The sequence below is a fragment of the Vulpes lagopus genome, chromosome 2 (assembly GCF_018345385.1).
Source record: "Vulpes lagopus strain Blue_001 chromosome 2, ASM1834538v1, whole genome shotgun sequence".
NCBI classification, from domain to species: domain Eukaryota; kingdom Metazoa; phylum Chordata; class Mammalia; order Carnivora; family Canidae; genus Vulpes; species Vulpes lagopus.
In genome coordinates this window covers 101,718,556-101,738,153 of record NC_054825.1, presented here as the reverse complement: position 1 = coordinate 101,738,153, position 19,598 = coordinate 101,718,556, and the positions used below count along the sequence as shown (strand labels likewise).

The 19,598-nt window shown below is 35.2% G+C and overlaps 1 protein-coding gene across 11 annotated transcripts in view; it reads right to left on the bottom strand.

Moving 5' to 3' along the window:
- The window catches only part of SCAF8 (SR-related CTD associated factor 8), a 223,876-nt gene that overhangs the window by 179,846 nt on the left and 24,432 nt on the right, over positions 1-19,598 (bottom strand). For all 11 annotated transcript variants that reach the window (XR_005985682.1, XR_005985684.1, XR_005985680.1 and 8 more), the window contains 2 exons: positions 10,981-11,064; positions 6,939-6,983 (listed from right to left, as the gene is read on the bottom strand). Coding sequence is in view for 5 of the 11 variants with exons in the window: in XM_041741288.1 (XP_041597222.1) it covers positions 6,939-6,983; positions 10,981-11,064 (129 nt within the window). In the remaining 6 variants the exon portion in view is untranslated. The remainder of the gene's footprint in view (positions 1-6,938; positions 6,984-10,980; positions 11,065-19,598) is intronic.

Sequence of the window (19,598 nt, the reverse complement as noted above, 5' to 3'; positions counted from 1 at the left end):
GGCAGAGACACAGGCGGAGGGAGAAGCAGGCTCCATGCACCGGGAGCCTGATGTGGGATTCGATCCCGGGTCTCCAGGATCGCGCCCTGGGCCAAAGGCAGGCGCCAAACCGCTGCGCCACCCAGGGATCCCCTTTTTGGTGACTTATAACAAAAACTCAAGATTACAAAGTCACAACACAGAAGAATAGTGAGTGCACAATAAATGGACCTTTAGGGGCCTATTGTGAAGATTCCAAAGCTTCAAAAATATATTAGCATTTTAGTGGTAAGCTATAAGCCTTAAGGAAAAAACATTTCTTCATCTACAGGATCTTTAGATATACTATGTATTAAGATGTTGTAGAACAGATTTTCCCCCACTTGTAGATTAGGCATTTCTGCCACATAAAATGGCAATAATTAATTAATTAATTAATTAATTCTTAAGTATGGCTTAATGTTTTAAAATAACTCAATAATTGGTAAACTTAGCTAAGCCACCAACTGAAATACTTTTATAATTTCCTCTTTGAGTTCTACCAGTAATGAAAACACAAGAATTCCTAAGACTTTTCACTGGTATGAGGAATTTTTACTCTTTAAATAATAATAAAGTTATGTCATAAAAGCTTTCAGTTATATCTTCTTCAAACTATACAGTCTAGTAATTTCCAATTTCTGCTGCTGCAGAAACAGCCCGTTTGGGAACAGCAAGGCAGTAAAACATAGGGAAAATGCACCTTTAAATACATTATGTGATTTTCATTCTAATGTTATCCAAGATATTATGTGAATACCATTAGAAGCCAGTTTTTTGGCAAAAAAAAAACAAAAAAACAAAAAAAACAAAAAAAACTCTCTAGGTGACTTAGACCACATACTTTGCAATATATAAACACACTTTATATAATGATTTAAGAATTTATGCTGCCACTTTCAAGCTCTAAAAGTCAAGTTAGGGGCACCTGGGTGGCTTGGTTTGTTGGGCATCCAACTCTTGATTTCAGCTCAGGTCATGATCTCAAGGTTGTGAGATCAAGCCCCACGGGGATCGGTGCTGGGCATGGAGCTGCATAAGATTCCCTCTCCCTCTCCTTCTGACCCTCTCCTTGCTTCCCATGCATGTGTACCCTACCCCCACTCAAAAAATAAGTTACCACTGAAGAAAGCAAAGCTAGAATAGTAAACACAGAAGCATGTGGCTATATTTGCAAAGCACTGAATGATGCTAACAATAGCATATAAGTAAGGGTTGTTCCCAAGACACAGTCATACCTGATACTACATGAGTTCTCAAAGTGAATACTGGAGAAAAATCTTGTTTCTGGGACAAGATAGAGATAGCCAGTAGCATTCTGTTTGTGACAATGTATGCCCTTAGGAGAAACTATTTATCCAGAGCCTAATCTGCTAGCATTTAACCAGAGCCTCACTGACCTGGGGTAAGGACAATACCCAATTCCAACCTACTATAGCCATCCTGTCCTGACTTAATAAGGATTAAGAAAAACTGAGAAGCATGTGTTAAGTCCATGGTCCAGAAGTAACAGGCTCTATTTAAAACAACAACAACAACAATAACAAAAACCTACAAACTAACATCACACTTACTGACAAACTGAAAAGTTTTCCCAATAAGACCAAGTATGGATGACACAAGGAATGGATGCCCCCTCTCACCACTGCTTTTCAGCATCATCCTACAAGTTCTAATTAATGCAACAAGACAAGAAAAGGAAATAAAAGGGATACAGACTGGGAAGGAGGGTTCAACAAGAACTAAAGATATATAATACTCTTCAATAAGCCTATGAGATCTTCCCTCCTAACTCTGAACCAATCTACATGTTATCTAAGGAAATAATATTTAACTATAGAACTTAAATTACAGATACAATAGTAGCAAGAATAAGTGGTTATTTTCTTTTAGATGGCAAACACATTACTTTTGTGTCATTTTTGAGACTTCTGATAATTCAAGTTTTCCCAAAAGTGTGGAATCTCAGAAATTTCACAATAGCAATTTGATTTCCATGACACCTAAGCTGGAAGGAATAACAGAGATCACTAATTCCTTTCCTCTTTACACTTAGAGGGCTGCAGTCACCCAAGCAAAGAAGCCAGAGACGGACAAGGGTTTTGTTCTTCATGGACATAAAGTATCACTGCAAAACTATAGAAGGGAGATGACAAGAAGAAAGAAAAGTATTATCCAAGTTCCTGATGAAACAAACCTAAACAAATCCAAGTTTAATATACATCTTAGTAAAATATTTCAGATTAACCTAGATGTGATAATACTGAATCTGAGGAAAAGTGGTAATAGTTTATAACTAATAATTATCTAAAATTTTTTGGTTTGATAAAAGGACATTTTGCTCTTTGACTACAGAAATTCATTCAATTTGATGAGTCCTTAAGAATCTAAAAAACATTTTGACAAACAAGATTTAATGCTGATTAGAATTTAATCCCTTAGGTAAAGGTGAAATAAGGGTGTATCTTTTAAAAATAACCTTTAAGACTCATTAGATGTATTTAAGTTTAACAATACTAAGTGTGGGTAAAGATGGGAGCAACACAAACTCACACACTGAATGAGAGTGGGAGTACGAATTGCAACCACTGTGAATTTAATTAATTTGGTATTATCTAGCCAAGTTGGAGAAATGCATTACCCAGCAATTCCACTCCACAGAAATACAGGAAAAGTAAAGACAAATTAATATGTGGTGTTCTGGAGCTGGAAAACACCCAAAATTACAAGTCAACATCATTAAATAATACTTCACATTTTTCTTAGATCTCTCATTTGACCATATATAATGTGCATGACAAATGGACTTTTTCGTAAATTTGTTAAAACAGTATTTCCTACTATAAACAACACTCCAATTCAATAGTTTTATAAATTAGGCTCCACAGAAACCAAGCATCTAGGCAAGGGCGGCAATGGCTATGGCACAGACAACAAAACAGGTGGAGTGGGCTTCTGGTTCCCTACTATGACTACTACTGCAACATTTTTACTTATGTTTTATCTGTCTCCTCTCTGCCCCATTTTAAGTTCCAGTAAGAACAGGAAAGAGGTATTAAGAAGTTATATTAATCTGGAACCTTATCAAAACTAAAAAAAAAAAATCTTTGTTCTACAAAAGACCTTGGACCTTGTGTTAAGAGAATGAAAAAACAAGCTACCAACTAAGAAAAAAATATTTACAAACCATATAACTGATAAAGGACTTACATCTAGAATATTATTCAGAACTCTGAAAACCTGATAGTAGAAAACCATGCCATTAGAAAATGGGTGAAAACACGAAGAGATATTTCACTGAAAACGCCAAATAAGCCTGTGAAAATCAACATCAGCTATTAGGTGAATGCAATTTAAACCACAATGAGATACTGCTATACATCTATCAGAATGGCTAAAACCAAAAATAGTGGTACACCAAATAATGGCAAGAATGTGGAAATTGAATTAGTCATACATTGTTCATGGGAATGTAAAATGGTACAGCCATTCTAGAAAACAGTGGCAGTTTCTTATAAAACAAAACATGCACTAACTTTCCTAGAGAAATGAAAACTTTCATTCACACAAAAATCCACAAATGTTCTAGCAGCTTTATTAACAGCTCCCCCAAAATGGAAAGGATTCAGATGACCTTCAGTGGGTGAATGGTTAGATAAACTGTGGTATATCCATACTATGGAATGTTACTCAAAATTGAAGAAGCTATTAGACACATGTACAATTTAGATGGATCTAAATAAAATTATACTGAGCAAAACAAGCCAATTTCAAAAAGCTACATGTACATAATATTCTTGAAATGACAAAATTACAGATAGAGAACACATTAATGCCCCTCAGGAGTTAGGGGTGAGAGTTAGAGTGGTGGGAGGAGGAGAGTAAAGTGTGGCTCTATAAAAAGGAAAAGAAACACGATGGATCCTTGGGGTGATGGAATTACTTTGGATCTTGACTTCAGTGGTGGTTTTATGAACCAATACATGTGACTAAATTGCACAGAACTAAATATACACATACACAAATGAGTGCATGTAAAACTGGTAAAATCTGAGTAAGCTTGGTGGACTATATGAATATCCTGGTTGTAATATTTATGTTATCAAAACATTACTATTGGGGGAAACTGGGTGAAAAATATGTGGGATCTCTCTTTAATCTATTACAAGTATCATTATAATTTATTATTGATTTAATGATGCACGAATATACAATTATCACAAAATAGTTTAAAAATGTACACACACAACTCAACTTACCATTACACTAACCCACTGCCAAATTTCTCCTTTAAATAGGGGCAGGGGTAAACCATTTACATTTCTGCCCAGACACTGACTGGCAATATCATTCCTCTTTGGTGTTCTAAGTCTCATACTCTCTGAGCCAGCCAGTAATCCCTCTAAGGCAGATTTCAAGATACAAAAGTAAGCTGTATGGGCTGTGATGGAAGAGTCAAACATACTGTATACCTCACTATGACATAACAGAATGGCTGATGAACCAACCTCTTAACTATGAAAGATAGCAAAATTATTCTGGATGCCATTTCAAATATCTTTCAGGCTGCTTGAAAACTAGGCAAAACTCAGTATAATGACTGAAAAATGTGGAGAGCAAAACTGAAGCTCTATAAAAATGAGTCTGCATACAAAACTTCACTAATCTTGACTGAGAAGCATTTCTCGTAAGAGGAAGATCAAAATATTGTGCCAGAATTTCCTCTGAAGGTTATACATTCTAAAAGGAAGATAGCACCCCTGGGACTTGTAACACTTAGACTGCACAGCTGGGGCATGAAGTTGTTTGTACTATGTTTGGTCTAAGTTTGTCATACTGTTTCTCTACTAAGAATTCTTTTGTGGCTACTGGAGCACTTTTTACAATGGCATTATACTTGAACAGCTCCAAACCATACATACTGTATGAAGCTTTTCCTCTCAACAGGTTTCTTATTGCTATGTGGAATTTTATACCTTGCAATGTCCTACAATAAAGACATTCTACCCTTTTCTTTACTTCAGCTCCTTCTCCAATACTGACTCGCTTTTCCAGACTGATTCTACAGTTATTTCACAATAGAGATATTTTTGAGATAATTTCTATTTTATACTGTGATTACCTAAAACACACAGCATACTGAATTTTACTTTGTGTCTCAGCCTCAATTAATCTCAAAATATGCTTTACAAGTACTGAGAAAGCAAGACTTTAGAAAAAAAGTTGAGGGGATTCCTGGATGGCTCGGCAGTTTGGCGCCACCTTCGGCCCAGGGCGTGATCCTGCAGTCCATGGATTGACTCCCACATCGGGCTCCCTGCGTGGAGCCTGCTTCTCCCTCTGCCTGTGTCTCTGCCTGTGTCTCTGCCTCTCTCTCTCTCTCTCTCTCTCTCTGTCTCTCATGAATGAATAAATAAAATCTTTAAAAAAAAAAAAAGTTGAATCATATAAAGGTTAAATGATTTACTCAAGCTTACCTACATGACATAGTCACCTCACTTTGATTTATATACCCTTCTCCTAGGCAACTATGGCAACTATTTTTAAGAAACACTGCAACCTTGCTGAATCCTTAATGCCATATACCACTTATTCTCAAACTTACTTGTTCTGGTTACGTCTAGGCACATGAACATGGGCAGAATATCAAATCTAAATTCAATTACAGTAAAGTACAAACATAGTATCATTTCATAAGTTTTAAGCCCTATGTATTCCTGTCAAAAACTGCGGAATGAATAGGGCACTGATCACTAAAAGGGCAAAAAAACTATAATCTAGTCACCTTGGACTCTGCTTATAAAAAGTATTACTAGGGTAGCCTGGGTGGCTCAGCGGTTTAGCACCGTCTTCGGCCCAGGGTGTGATCCTGGAGACCCAGGATCCAGTCCCACATTGGGCTCCCTGCATGGAGCCTGCTTCTCCCTCTGTCTGTGTCTCTGCCTTTCTCTGTCCCTGTGTCTCTCATGAATAAATAAAATCTTAAAAAAAAAAAAAAGTATTATTAAATGTGTATAAGACAGCTTTTGTCAACTTCATCACCCTTTGCTTACTCTAGAAAATGGAACTTCAGGTCTATAAAATAAGATGTTGAGATGTATAAAATCCTAATGGATGAGACAATATGAATCAAGAGAAGTAGCTGGTAGGCAATGTCTTAATCACATCTTATCTAGAGCTGTTCCTAGGTATTCTGCTTGAAATGACAAGCGAGAATTTCTTTAAAGGCTATTAAAAGCAACACATTTATAATTTTATTTAAAATCAATCATACATACACCATTTTTTTTCAAGTGACAGATGCTCACTATGGCAGTACAAGTTAACAAGAACATCTACCTGAATGAGAACTATTATTTTTAGAATTATGGAACTATTGTTTTTAGAATTATCCAAAAAGCACTATCTTTTTATTTATTTATTTTTTAAGTAGGTTCAACGCTGGTGGAGCGCAATGTTCTGGGCTTAAACTTACAACCCTGAGATCAAGACCTAAGCTGAGGGATCCCTGGGTGGCGCAGCGGTTTGGCGCCTGCCTTTGGCCCAGGGCGCGATCCTGGAGACCCAGGATCGGGTCCTGCGTCGGGCTCCCGGTGCATGGAGCCTGCTTCTCCCTCTGCTTCTCCCTCTGCCTGTGTCTCTGCCTCTCTCTCTCTCTCTCTCTCTCTGTGACTATCATAAATAAATAAAAAAGAAAAAAAAAAAAAAAAAAAGACCTAAGCTGAGATCAAGTCGGACCCTTAACTGACTGAGTGACCCAGGCGCCCATATTTCTTAATGAGAAAAGAAAATAAATGGAATTATTTTTGAACAGTCCATCAAAACAATTTAAACTTTAGTATTTAAAGAACAGAGCACAAGGCATTATTCTACAATTATAGTACATTTAGCGTATATTTTGAAAATATTTATATACTTACTTTCTGAATGAATTTCTCAACGCTCTGTACCACATGTTTATAGAACTAAAAGAAAAAACATGATATGGTTTTAAAACCTGTTCAATACAGATTCGAATTTTTCTGTTAAGCATAGGTATAACACTGTTTCAAAGGTCTATCAAAACAATGAATTTGAATCATGAATTTTGAGAAACATGTCACTCACCTTTATAAGCAATTAAACTATGATATTTAACTAGTAAAGAATTCCTGAAGTACATACATGGTCAGTACAACTGACCCTCGAACACAGGTTTGAACTGCATGGGTCCACTTACACATTCTTTTTTTTTTTTTTTTTCAATAAACAGTACAGTGCTATAATTATATTTTCTCTTATGATGTTTCTTAACATTTGACTTAATTGTAAGAATACAGTATATAATACATACAACATACAAAATAAATGTTAATACAACTATTTATCTTATTAGTAGGGTTTCTGGTCAACAGAAGGCTATCAGTAAGCTTTGGAGAGTCCAAAGTTATACATAGATTCTTAACTGCATGGGTGGATGAGCACTTTAACCCCCAGGATATTCAAGGGTCAACTGTATATACAAAGTGTATTATGAGATATAAAAGAATTTGATCATAGTCCTTATAAAACCATACTTTCACAAATTGTTATGTTGACAGCAAAGTGCATTTAATAAGCACACTGGCAGATGTGTATTATTACTTTCATGGAAGGAAAAGATTTCCTATGGTATTATAAAATTAGAGTAGTACTAGAAATATCAAATAACTAAACAAATAGCATTAATAAATGTATGCAAGGGAGTTTTTTCAACTTCATTATCTCCTTCTGCTTCTCCTGGAAAATGGAACAAGTATATATAATAAGATACAGAGATGTATAAAGTTCTCATGGATCAGCCAAAAATCAGCAGAAGTGAACATACAAATTAAAAATGAGTAATGGACTATTATTAATTATAAGAAAATATATGTAAGTTTTAAAAACATTATGAATAAACCTAAAAAGGAATACATTAGAAATCATAAAGCAAAAGGTATCTAAAATTTGTGCTTAATAAATTTTAATACCTCGATGGTAACTGCATGATTACCGTATTTGTTTAAAGACGGTAAACAAGGAGAGGAGAGACACAAAAACATTCCTCTGAACTGCATTTATGAAATTCAAAAGTCAAAATAAAGGAAAATGTCATTACTCACAGTCATCAAATCCAAATGTACAAGTTAAAGCTTAGCTAAAATTTTCATATATAGAGAGGAACAGTTTACTCAACAGTGTAGGTCACTTTAACAAAAAAGTCAAAACTACTTAAAAGTGCTAAACACTTCAACATACAAAATAATAATTACACACTAAGTTATTTTTATTAAATAATAATTCTCCTAGAAAACATGTTGACAGTGCTTTTGCTTCTAGCTACTTTACATATAATTCTGAGTAAAACTGCTAATAAACTTTAATTCAAAGTTCATCAATTCACATGGGCCTTCTTCCCCAACAGATTATCTGTGAAATTTTGCTGACAATGTACAATGCCAACAAGCACCCATTAAAATAACCATGTCTCTAAACACTGATTAAAAAAAAAAACAAAAACACAATGACTTACCTCAATATAAAACACAGTATCATTTAAATCTGATTTTAAAAGGCAGCTCAAATCTCAATTTACATATGTACTAAATGGAGTTTAAAATAATACAGTACTGGCAAAGCAATTGGTCTGAGGTCTTCAAAAATATCAATGACATGAAAAACAAAACAAAAAGGCTGGGTAAGGCTGAGTGACATGACAAAAAAAATGAATATATGGTCTTACTATATTTTGTAGTTTCTTACATGTGATCAGTGTACAATACTTTCCTAAGTAACTAACTTAGGAAATGTCTCTTCTTTGAAAGAAGATTCAAATTCAAGCATTTAGGGATTAAGTGCTATTATGAATGAAATCTGAAACTAACTCTCAAATGATTCAGCCAATAAATGTGTGTGTGTAGAAATAGACCAAATGTAGCAAAATGTTTACTGGCAAATAAATCTAAGGGAAGACTATGCATTGCTCATTATAATATTTTGGAACATGTTTGAATTTTCAAAATTAAAAAATTTAAAGCAGTAACAATAAATCAAAATAGTACAGTATATAATGTTTAGATGGACTGAAACTTGGGTTCAAATCTAGCTGTATTTATTCTGACTACTGCAAATTACTTAATTTTTCTTAGACCCTTCCTGCATCTAAAAAGTGGGAATAATGTTGATGCCACCTCAACATCTTTACAGACTATTTTAATCAAAAAATATTCTGCTCAGAGAGAACGGGGACAGAAAGAGGGGCAAAATAGATGAAGGGGGTAGACACAGGCTTCCAATTATGAAATGAATATAGATCATGGGGACAAAAGGTGGCATAGGGAATATAATCAATGATATTCTAATAGCAATGTATGGTGACAGAGAATAGCTACCCTTGTGGTGAGCACAGCACATATGAAAAGATGTTGAATCACTAAGTTGTATACCTAAAAGTAGAACATAGTGTTATCAACTATACTTTAATGAAAAAAAATTTTTATTCTGCTCAAATTATATAAAAGGCATCAATTATTTCCAGACTAAAAATGGTAATACACATATTTGCATACTCTCATAATCATAATCATAAAAATCAGATCAGAATGTAAAACAGGACAAAGAAAGCACAAGAGAGTGAGCATTCTATATACAAAGCCTATCAGACACCCTGAAAAATCACTCTTTTTTGAAGATCTCTTGCTTAAATGCTTCCTGATCACTGTCCTTATCACTTTATCACCTCTTTGATACTATGCATATAAATACAGGGATTTTAATTATAATGTAAAAAATTAACTGCAAGTGTGAAAATTAAGCTTTGACCATCAGAACACTGAAAAAATGAACTATCTGAATTTTTTCCTAATGGTGATTCTCTCTGTAAATAAAAATTTGTTAAATCTAAGAGATAATGCTGTCATTCAAAGACAATTTATTTAAATAATTGGTGCCTCTGGCTATTTACAGTAGGGAAACATATCACCAAACACCCACAAGTTAAAGCCTACTTAATTAAATATAAGCACTCATTCATTGTCTATTTTGACAGCCCTACTAAAGCAGGGAGTCTTGGCTTTGTGGACAAGTGCCTCTTAGAAAGAGGTATTTATGGCTGAACTTAAAGGTCCTTAAAGTCCAACATTTTATGCAAAAGTTTGTACATGTGCATATTTCTCTACAGAAAAGTACAAACTTTCTCTGAGATTTTCTGAAGTATCAATGAGTCAACATAGATTGGTTCAAAACCTCTGTATAAGAGCAATGGCTAAAGGCCTGTGGCTTCTTCTCACGGAGTTCAAATGTCCTATATATAATAAGTTTAATTATTTCTCAAATTGGTTCATTTTCAAATCTATAATAGAATCAATAAGAAAAAAAACACATTAATTTTTATTTAGAAACCTTTACCAAAATTCCGTAAAGTCAGTGTGACAAATAACGGACACATTCATCTCTAGGTGGAAGAGTTCACGGGTGAGAATAGGATAATAGTTTATCATTTTTGTATTTTTAAGTATATGTATTTACATGTCTTAACCCCATAAAGAGGAAGAAAATACAGCTGACCCTTAAACAACCAATCTCCTGCAGAGTCAAAAATTCACATATAACTTTGGATAACCCCCAAAATTAACTACTGCTAACTGGAAGCCTTACTGATAACAGTTAATTAACACATATTTTCTATGTTACATGTATTATATGCTATATTCTTATAACAAAGTAAGCTGGAGATAATATGCTACTAAGAAAACCATAAGGAAAACATATTCAGAGTATTGCATTGTACTTATCAAAAAAAGTTCACATGTAAGCCGACCTGTGCAGATCAAGTAAGTGGACCTGTGCAGATCAAATCTGTGATGTTCAATGGTCAACGGTATAATGTAATAATTACCCTCCCTCTAAAATAGTAGTATGGTGTTTTCTCCTGAAAACACAAGCGTAAAATGTATTACTCACCTTAATAGCTTTGATGGCTGCCTTAGTAATTTGGGTCATTTTTGCTTTAGAAATGGGTGGTTTGTAGTCATTCAGGGAATACAACTGATAAAAAGAAGAACAAATTTTAAATACAGCAAAACTAATGGTCTCTAAGCAATAACATGAAATCACTAAACATTTCCATTTTTATATTCTCAGTAAAATCAAAGTGTTGCTTTCTTTTAAAAATTCAGTTCAACATCATTAGCCCTTAGGAAAATGCAAATCAAAACCACAATGAGTTACAATGTCACACTTACTTGTTTATAATCAAAAAGACAGATAATAACAAGTGTAAGTAAGGATGTGGAGAAACTAGAACCCTTATGCATAGCTAGTGGGAATGTAAAATGGTACAGCAGCTTTGGAAAATGGCTTGGCAGTTCCTCAAAAAGCGAAACACAGTAATATGTAATTTGACCCAGCAATTCCACTCCCAGGCATATACCTAAAAGATTTGAAAATATATATTCACATAAAAACCTGTACACAATGGTCAGTGCAACATTATTCATAAAAAAGTCATTTAAAAAGTGGAAACCACCCAAATGTCCATTAACTGAAAAATGGATAAAAAAGTGTTACATCCATTCAAAATATTAGTCATAAAAAAAGGAAAAAATACTGATACATGCTACAAAATAGATGATCCTTGAAAACATTATACTCAGTTTAAAAGTCATATTAAACACACCAGATATTATAAGATTCCATTTATATAATATGTTCAGAAAAGGCAAATCTATTTGTGACTGCCTACAATTGGGGGAATTGGGAAGAAATGATGAATAACTACTAACAGGTACAACATTTCTTTTTGGGGGTGACAAAATTTTAAATTGTGGTAACATTGTACAACCATACTAAATGCCACTGAACTGTACACTTCAAAGTGATTAATTATATGGTGTATGAATTATATCTCGATCTCAAAACTTTTTAGAAATCAAGAGATTTAAGGTTTAGCAGTAATCTTCTCCACCAAAAAATAATTTTATTTTGAAATTTCTAATTTAAGCAAAGGATAATAGAACTGCTCAAAGAGAAAACAGCTAAAGGGGGGAGAAAGAATCAGGCAATGAACAAATAACTAAGCTTAAATTAAATTAAAACTTCCTCTATAACTCAGTGATGATAAGATTTTAACTATAATGCTAGAAGATACTAACTTCAATCTAAAAACTAAGTTTTGGCCATTACAACACTGCAAAAACAACCTGAACAGACTTTAAAAGTAACTAAAACAGAACGTGTTGGTTAGTCAACTAGCAATTTAGGGAGTCCTCTACAGAGCTTTTGCTGTAGCACCCCTTATAATCCATCTATCAATGAATTCTACTGATTTCTACCAAGTTTTCCCCATATTTGTCTCCTCTTCCTCCTCTAACCACCACAACCCAGCTCCATCTTCATCTTTCACCCAGAGAACACCTCTAAATGGATGTGCATCTCTATCTTTTCAAAAACGAATCTGATCAGATCACTAATATTCCCTTAAAAAGGTCAATGATATCCCATGCTTTGAATAAACAAATAGTCAAACTCCTGCCAACCTTTCCAGTCTCATCTCACTCCATGCTCCCTTCTTAAGCCCTTTGCTCCTGGCACAATAATCCTTTTTTCAGTTTTCCGCTACAGAGCCTAAATTTAAACTGGGCTCATTCCCTACATTTGGAATACTCTTCACCAGGATCTCCTCACTAGTTAATGTGTACTCATCCATCTTAGTTTTGAGCAACACCTAATGAAGAAAGCCTTCCCTACCTTTCCAGCCAGATCAATAGCTCCTCACTGTATTGTCATTCACCTCTGAAGCACTCAACATAGTACTTTCATGTTTACTTGTCTGATCATTTAACTACTACTTGATTATTAAAAGGACCAACACAGGGGCACCTGGGTGGCTCAGTTGGTTAAGAGGCTGTCTTTGGCTCAGGTCCTGAGGGATGGAGCTCCACACTGGGCTCCCTGCTCAATAGGGAGTCTGCTTCTCCCTCTGCCCCTCACCAGGCTCGTGCACATGTTCTCTTGCTCTCAAATAAATAAAGTACTGTCACTCTTTGTGACACCCAAGGTCAAAGGATTAAAGTTCCTTTAATACAGTTTAAGTTAATAAGATGTTAATAGTACAAGAGATATTCACGTGAAATCAATTGTGGGAGAAGTACAAATGTCCTTCCCTTTAAGTTCCCACAGAAGCGCCCATCTGTTAATATTGCTAATAAGCATTAGGGTCAAGATCCCATCAGATCATTTAAGAAACTATCTTTGCCAAACTCACAGGGAATTTTAATATGTGTGGCTTCAATTCCTATCTGTATGCCAGTCTACTTTCTTTTATACTAGGTACAAAATAAAATCAACACATTCTATATGTATAAAGTAAAGGTCAATTTCTCAGTAAGCCCTGGATGCTGCCCATCTGAGATCCACTCTTGTCCTCTCCTATACGAGAATAAGCTCTAAGAATAGAAATCATGTCTTTGTTTAAATTTTTTCCTTTTCTCCAAACTATCTTCAGTGTCTGGGAGAAAATAGATACTTGTTTAGGGACACCTGTGTGGCTCAGCGGTTGAGCATCTCCTCTGGCTCTGGTCAGGGGATCCAGCCCCACATTGGGCTCCCTGTGAGGAGCCTGCTTCTCCCTCTGCCTCTCTCTGTGCCTCTCATGAGTAAATAAATTCTTAAAAATAAAAATAATGTAAAATCTCATTTCTTCATTAAATCTGATGATCAGAAAATAGGCACAGATCACTTTTATCTACTTCTCAATGAATGCCTTAACTAAAATTTAATATTAAGTCTTCAACTTACAAAGATTGATGAAAGACTTGCTCTAGAACATTGTTTTACCCATTTGTTAAAGAAACAATTATCTTTAACCAAAAAAAAAAAAAAAAAAAAAATCCCTATGCAAGAATTCCCAAAGTATATTCTCCTTGAACGCAGAAACAGGAGAATGATTCAGCTAGTTTCCACATACTTACGTTCTCTATGAAAGAAAAAAAAAAGATGATTTAACATGTTTTTCCCTTTTTGTGCCTTGGCTTTTAAGTAAGCTTGCTCATGTTTATTTCACTTGTCTGAACATAAATCTCAATGTCTACTAACATCTACTTCTCTGCTATATTGATTAGTTTTATTGTAAATATAAAATATATTTTCACCAGTGCCTAATTTTGATACACTATTTCAAAGTTCTTTATTAAGTAGGTGAAGTATAAATCTATACATTTAATGAACTAATGTGAACTGAGCACAAGATTATAGACAGCTTGTCATCATCCACTTTTCCTTTTATTCAAATTCTTTCTTTGTTTTGGGGGGGGGAGGGCAGAGGAAGAGAGAGAATCCTAAGCATGCCCCACACCCAGTGTGGAGCCCACTTCGGGACTTGATCTCAAAACCCTGAGATCATGACTTGAGCCAAAATCAAAAGTCAGACTTTGAACCCAGGTGCCCTTTTCCTTTTTTTCCCTTCTATTCAATTTCTATCTCCAAATTTAAGTGTTCTATACATTCCTGTTGTCATCCTCAACATCAAACTCAGTCCTCCAGGACCTCCCTCAAAGACCATTTGTTGAGAATTGTAGGACCATCACTGTAACATTCAGTATTTTAGAAAAAGAAAACAGTGCTAAAATAAACTGCCAGACCATTCAGAGCTTTTTAAAAATTTCTATAAGTAATACAATGTGTATCAAGAGAGAATAATCTTTATATCTACAGGAGATATCAGAATGCCTGATACACAGTAATAAACCTGTCTTACCCAACTGACAACTTACTCTGCTGTAATACTGCCATTAGGAAGTGCCAAGCTTCATTGCAACCCTCATTCTAATCAGATGTATCAACTCCTCACCAAAAACTGGGAATGTAATGCTCCCTGTATTCTCAAAGTTTGATCTGGTTTTGCACTGGAAAATGTTAGAGAAGAATGGAAGTTTATTCTGGAATCTTTTTTTTCTATTTGCCTGATGATTCCCATCTCTACGCTTCAGTGAGAAGATTAGGGCTGCATGCACTCTAAGCTTGGGTTATCTACATACCCAGTTTTCTCATGTATAGTTTTGGTGGGTTTTCTTGTTTTTTAAGATTACTTACTTATTTATTTATTTATTTATTTGGGGGGGGGGAGAGAGAGAGAGAGAGAGAGAATGTACGTGCATGTGGGGAGGGGCAGAGGGAAAAAGAATTCCAGGGAGACTCCCCATTGAGGGTGGAGTTGTGGGAGGTAGGGGACTTGATCCCATGACCCTAAGATCATGACTTGAGTCAAAATCAAGAGTCAGGTAAGCTTACCCAACTGAGCTACCTAGGCACCCCTCATATATAGGTTTTAATCCCACCCGTCTATTTCTTGGGCCTGGCTCCCTCCTACCTTGTTTTCTGAAGTAGCTGCGGATTCCTGTTCCATCAAATTATTCCCTCAGTTATGACTATTTCAACTTTTCCAGGTCTACTGATACGTGTTGTGTCTGAACCCTGCTTCCCAAATCTAAGCTTCTTCCCCTCAAATGTTATGTTCTAATGTATGTAATCTCATATGACAACCCTGTATTTATATAAATTCTTCATGTCCCTCAGACCTCAGGTATTGAAATGAAGTCCCAGTCTTGACCTGCCCCTTCCTATGGCTACTCAAGACTTACCAATTTAAAACAAAGGCACTAAACAATAAGCTTGGACTTCAGTCTAATTAACTCCTTAATGTTTCAACTTCCCTCAGGAACTTGCAAGCACATCAAATATATTCTTTTTAGATCTGAAAACAACCTATCAAATCAGTTTCTAGTAACTTTCACCAAAGTTTGAGGAAATTAGTTGCTGCCAGCTACTCCAACAAAACAAACTTATTTCAAATAAAAGATTTTTAAAGTTGTCAGTTGTTAACTATTGACTGAGCCGAGGGTCAGTGAGCATGGCAAGTACTTTAAGGCTTTAGAAGCCACATGGTCTCTATCACACTACTTAGCTCTATCCTTGTAGCAAGAAAGCAACCAAGAATCAAGGATCAATTCACACACGAACGGGCAGGGTATGTTCCAAAAGAATTTATTTACAAAAGCAAGCCAACTCTGAATTTGGGCAATATTTCTCAGCTCTAGAAAATGTACACTTCTTTTCTCTTTTGGATAAACATTGCAATCTCACTTCTCTGAAAAGTATATTCATGACATCCCTCATCGGCCCTCTTCCACACAGTGACTCATTACTCAAAACTTAACAAAATGTTATACTTCATGCTGTTATTTTAAGCAAACTCATTTCAAAAATGTTAGTTTTGAGCATAGGTATTACATGAATTCTATGACTACTTTGGAAGAGCCCAATAACTCATTTTCTGACACACCCCAGAGAACAATCAAATTTTACTAATATCTTGCTCATTACAGGTTAATGTTATGCCTTCAAAAGTTTGTGGTTCTATAATAAATGGAATTAACCCACCATGTGCACCTAAAATAATTAAAATCATCATCAACCCAATCCATCTATCCCCAACAATGGTCCTCTACTGCCTCGAAAGTACTGGTCAGGATCCCCGAAATCTCCAAAATCAGAAAATCAGAAATCACAAAAGACACTGGAACAAGCACAATCTCGATACTTTCAATTCAAGTATCTGACTGACAAACATTTTTCTTCTCTTTCTCCTGCTGGAAGTAAACAAAGGAATAAAAAATTTAAAAGGTAAAAAACAAACTCATGATGAAAGCAGAATAGGGAGGGGAGTAAATCAGCACAACAAAATTTCACCAATTTCCAAAAAACAGAAATATGACTTAAGAGGATTAGTAACTGATGGCACAAAGAGAAAACCACAAGCCACAGTAAACACAGAGGATACAGCCAGAGGAAAATAATTTGTCCTACCGAATTCCAGAGTCCCACCACTCAAAATTAAGGTATTAGAGAGCAAAGGCAACACAACTGCAATAATACCACCTCATCAATTCTTGCAAATAAGTCAAGTATCTCAAAATGACCATTCAAGAAAGAGTGTTACAAAAATACTGCTTACATATACGAAATTAACCATCAGAAAAACTAATGTGTTAAGAACTAAAACATTTTTCTCCTTGGGGGAATCCAGCATGGTGTGAGAAGGAAGTGCTTCCAATAAAATCTCTTTGGTACTTAAAAAAAAAAAAATTACATGCATAGGTTATTTTGAAAAATATAATAATTATAATTTAATACAATCTTGTTCTACAATTCTACTTGCCACAATGGCCTCCACAGTATCTCTCCCTCCAAAATCCATATATGGAATTCCCAATACCTAATGTGACTATATTTGAAAATAGAGACTTCATGGAGGTATTTAAAGTTAAATGAGATTGTAAAAATGCAGTCATGATTCAACAGGATTAGTGTCCTTAGTAGAAGAGACGCCAAAGAGCTAGAGCTCTCTCACTGCCATATTAGGGGGCCACATGCTCCTAGGACCTAAGGTGGTTGGTAGGAACTGAGAGCAACCCCCAGTCCATAGCCAGCAAACTAAACAGGTACGTGAGCCTTCTAACAGCAAGGAACATTCAGTCAACAACCTAAATGAACTTGGAAGAGAAATCCATATCTCAAATGAAAGCACACAGCCTGGCTGACATCTTGATTTCAGCCTGGTGAGCCCCATCTACAAAGGCAGCCAACTAGTGATTGGGTCATGACCCACGGAATTTATAAAATAAATCTGTGGTGCTTTAAGCCATAAGCTAAGCCTGTGGTACTGTGTTACAAAGCAACAGAAAGTTACTAACACAGTAGAAAAACTTGTAAATGACTTTTCTTCATTTTACCTTGACTATATAAATTTTTTAATTCTTGCAAATATTTTTGTGAAAATTATTTTTATAATTCAAAGTTGAAATTAAAATTCTTAAAAATTTCCATTTTCCTAAATAACTTAAAAAACAGAAATTCAGTATTTTGCATAAAGGAATAAAAAGTAAGACATTTGTTTCACTGGTAAAGTAATTTTTAAAAGATTATTTTCAACTGTAATGCCTGAAAATATACTTTATTACAAATTTTACTTCAACAAGTCAAAAACTAAGTACTCTCTATATCTAAAATTTGTCACTCCCTAATATACAAGTTCTCCCTTCCTATATAGCAGGATCTTTCATATTATTTTTTGGCTTGGGATACAATATAAAATATTAGATACCATAAGCATGTATCAAAGTAACATATAATCGGATGCACTTGAAGTAACAAAATATGACTAGAGAACAATAATAGAATTAACGGTAGAAGATTCAACACTAAGAAAAAGCAATATTAAGAAAAAGCACTCAGGGACGCCTGGGTGGCTCAGCAGTTGAGCGTCTGCCTTCGGCCCAGGGCGTGATCCTGGAGTCCCAGGAACCAGGCCCATATTGGGCTCCCTGCATGGAGCCTGCTTCTCCCTTTGCCTGTGTCTCTGCCTCTCTCTCCCTATGTGTCTCTCATGAATAAATAAATAAAATCTTTTAAAAATTTTTTATTTTTTTTATTTTTTTTAATATTTTATTTATTTACTCATGAGATACAGAGAGAGAGAGACAGGTAGAGGGTGAAGCAGGCTCCATGCAGGGAGCCCAACATGGGACTCGATCCCCAGTCTCCAGGATCACGCCCTGGGCTGAAGGCGGCACTAAACCGCTCAGCCACCCGGGCTGCCCTAAAAAAATTTTTAAAAAGAAAAAGCATGTTCTAAAAGAATAATGTGACCAATAGGGACTTTATACTGAAGTAAATTTCTTTGTTAAAAAAAAAGTTTGAATTAAAACTCTAAATATATAAGCTTGGGTTACTTCTACTGAAGTAGCAATATTCTTGATCACCCAGAATTTTTTGAAGAACAAAAGCCAAAAAGATATGTTGCAGATATTCTGCCAGAATTCCCAGATCACACTTTTTTTAACAGATTTTTTTTATTTATGAGAGACCAGAGAGAGAGAGAGGCGCAGAGGGAGAACCAGTCTCCGTGCAGGGAGCCCCATGTGGGACTGGATCCCAGGAACCCAGAATCACCACCTGAGCCGATGGCAGATGCTCAACCACTGAGACACCCAGGCGTCCCCCAGATCACACTTTTAACAAAGGCACAGCTCCTGATTTTACACTAAATAATGTGAGTATAAAAACTTCAAAACAAAGTTTCAAATGCATTTTTGAAATAAATCATATGTAATTGCAAATACTAAAGCACATAAAATCTGAAATGTTACATAAAAATCAGCAAAGAAAATTAATAATTATTTTCCCTTTTTAAAAAAAATCCTGAAAACCTTTTTCTGTGGCTATAAAATACTTTAGTACGGAAAACTGGAAAATATTAAAAAAGCACAAAGATGACAGAAAATGCAAATTATCTAGTCTAACAATTCGTCACTCATTCCAAATATACTCATTAGTACCAGGCACTACGGATCCAATAGAAGAGGCAGACAATCTCTCTACCCTCATGGAACTGAATATGCTTTTGGAGACAGGCAATATTCTAATAAGCAGTTTGCAGAGTATAGTTAAGCATACAATGAAAGTAAAATTATTTGGTGAAGGGTATGTAAAATTGTACAGCTTTCTCAGTATCTCAAATCCAG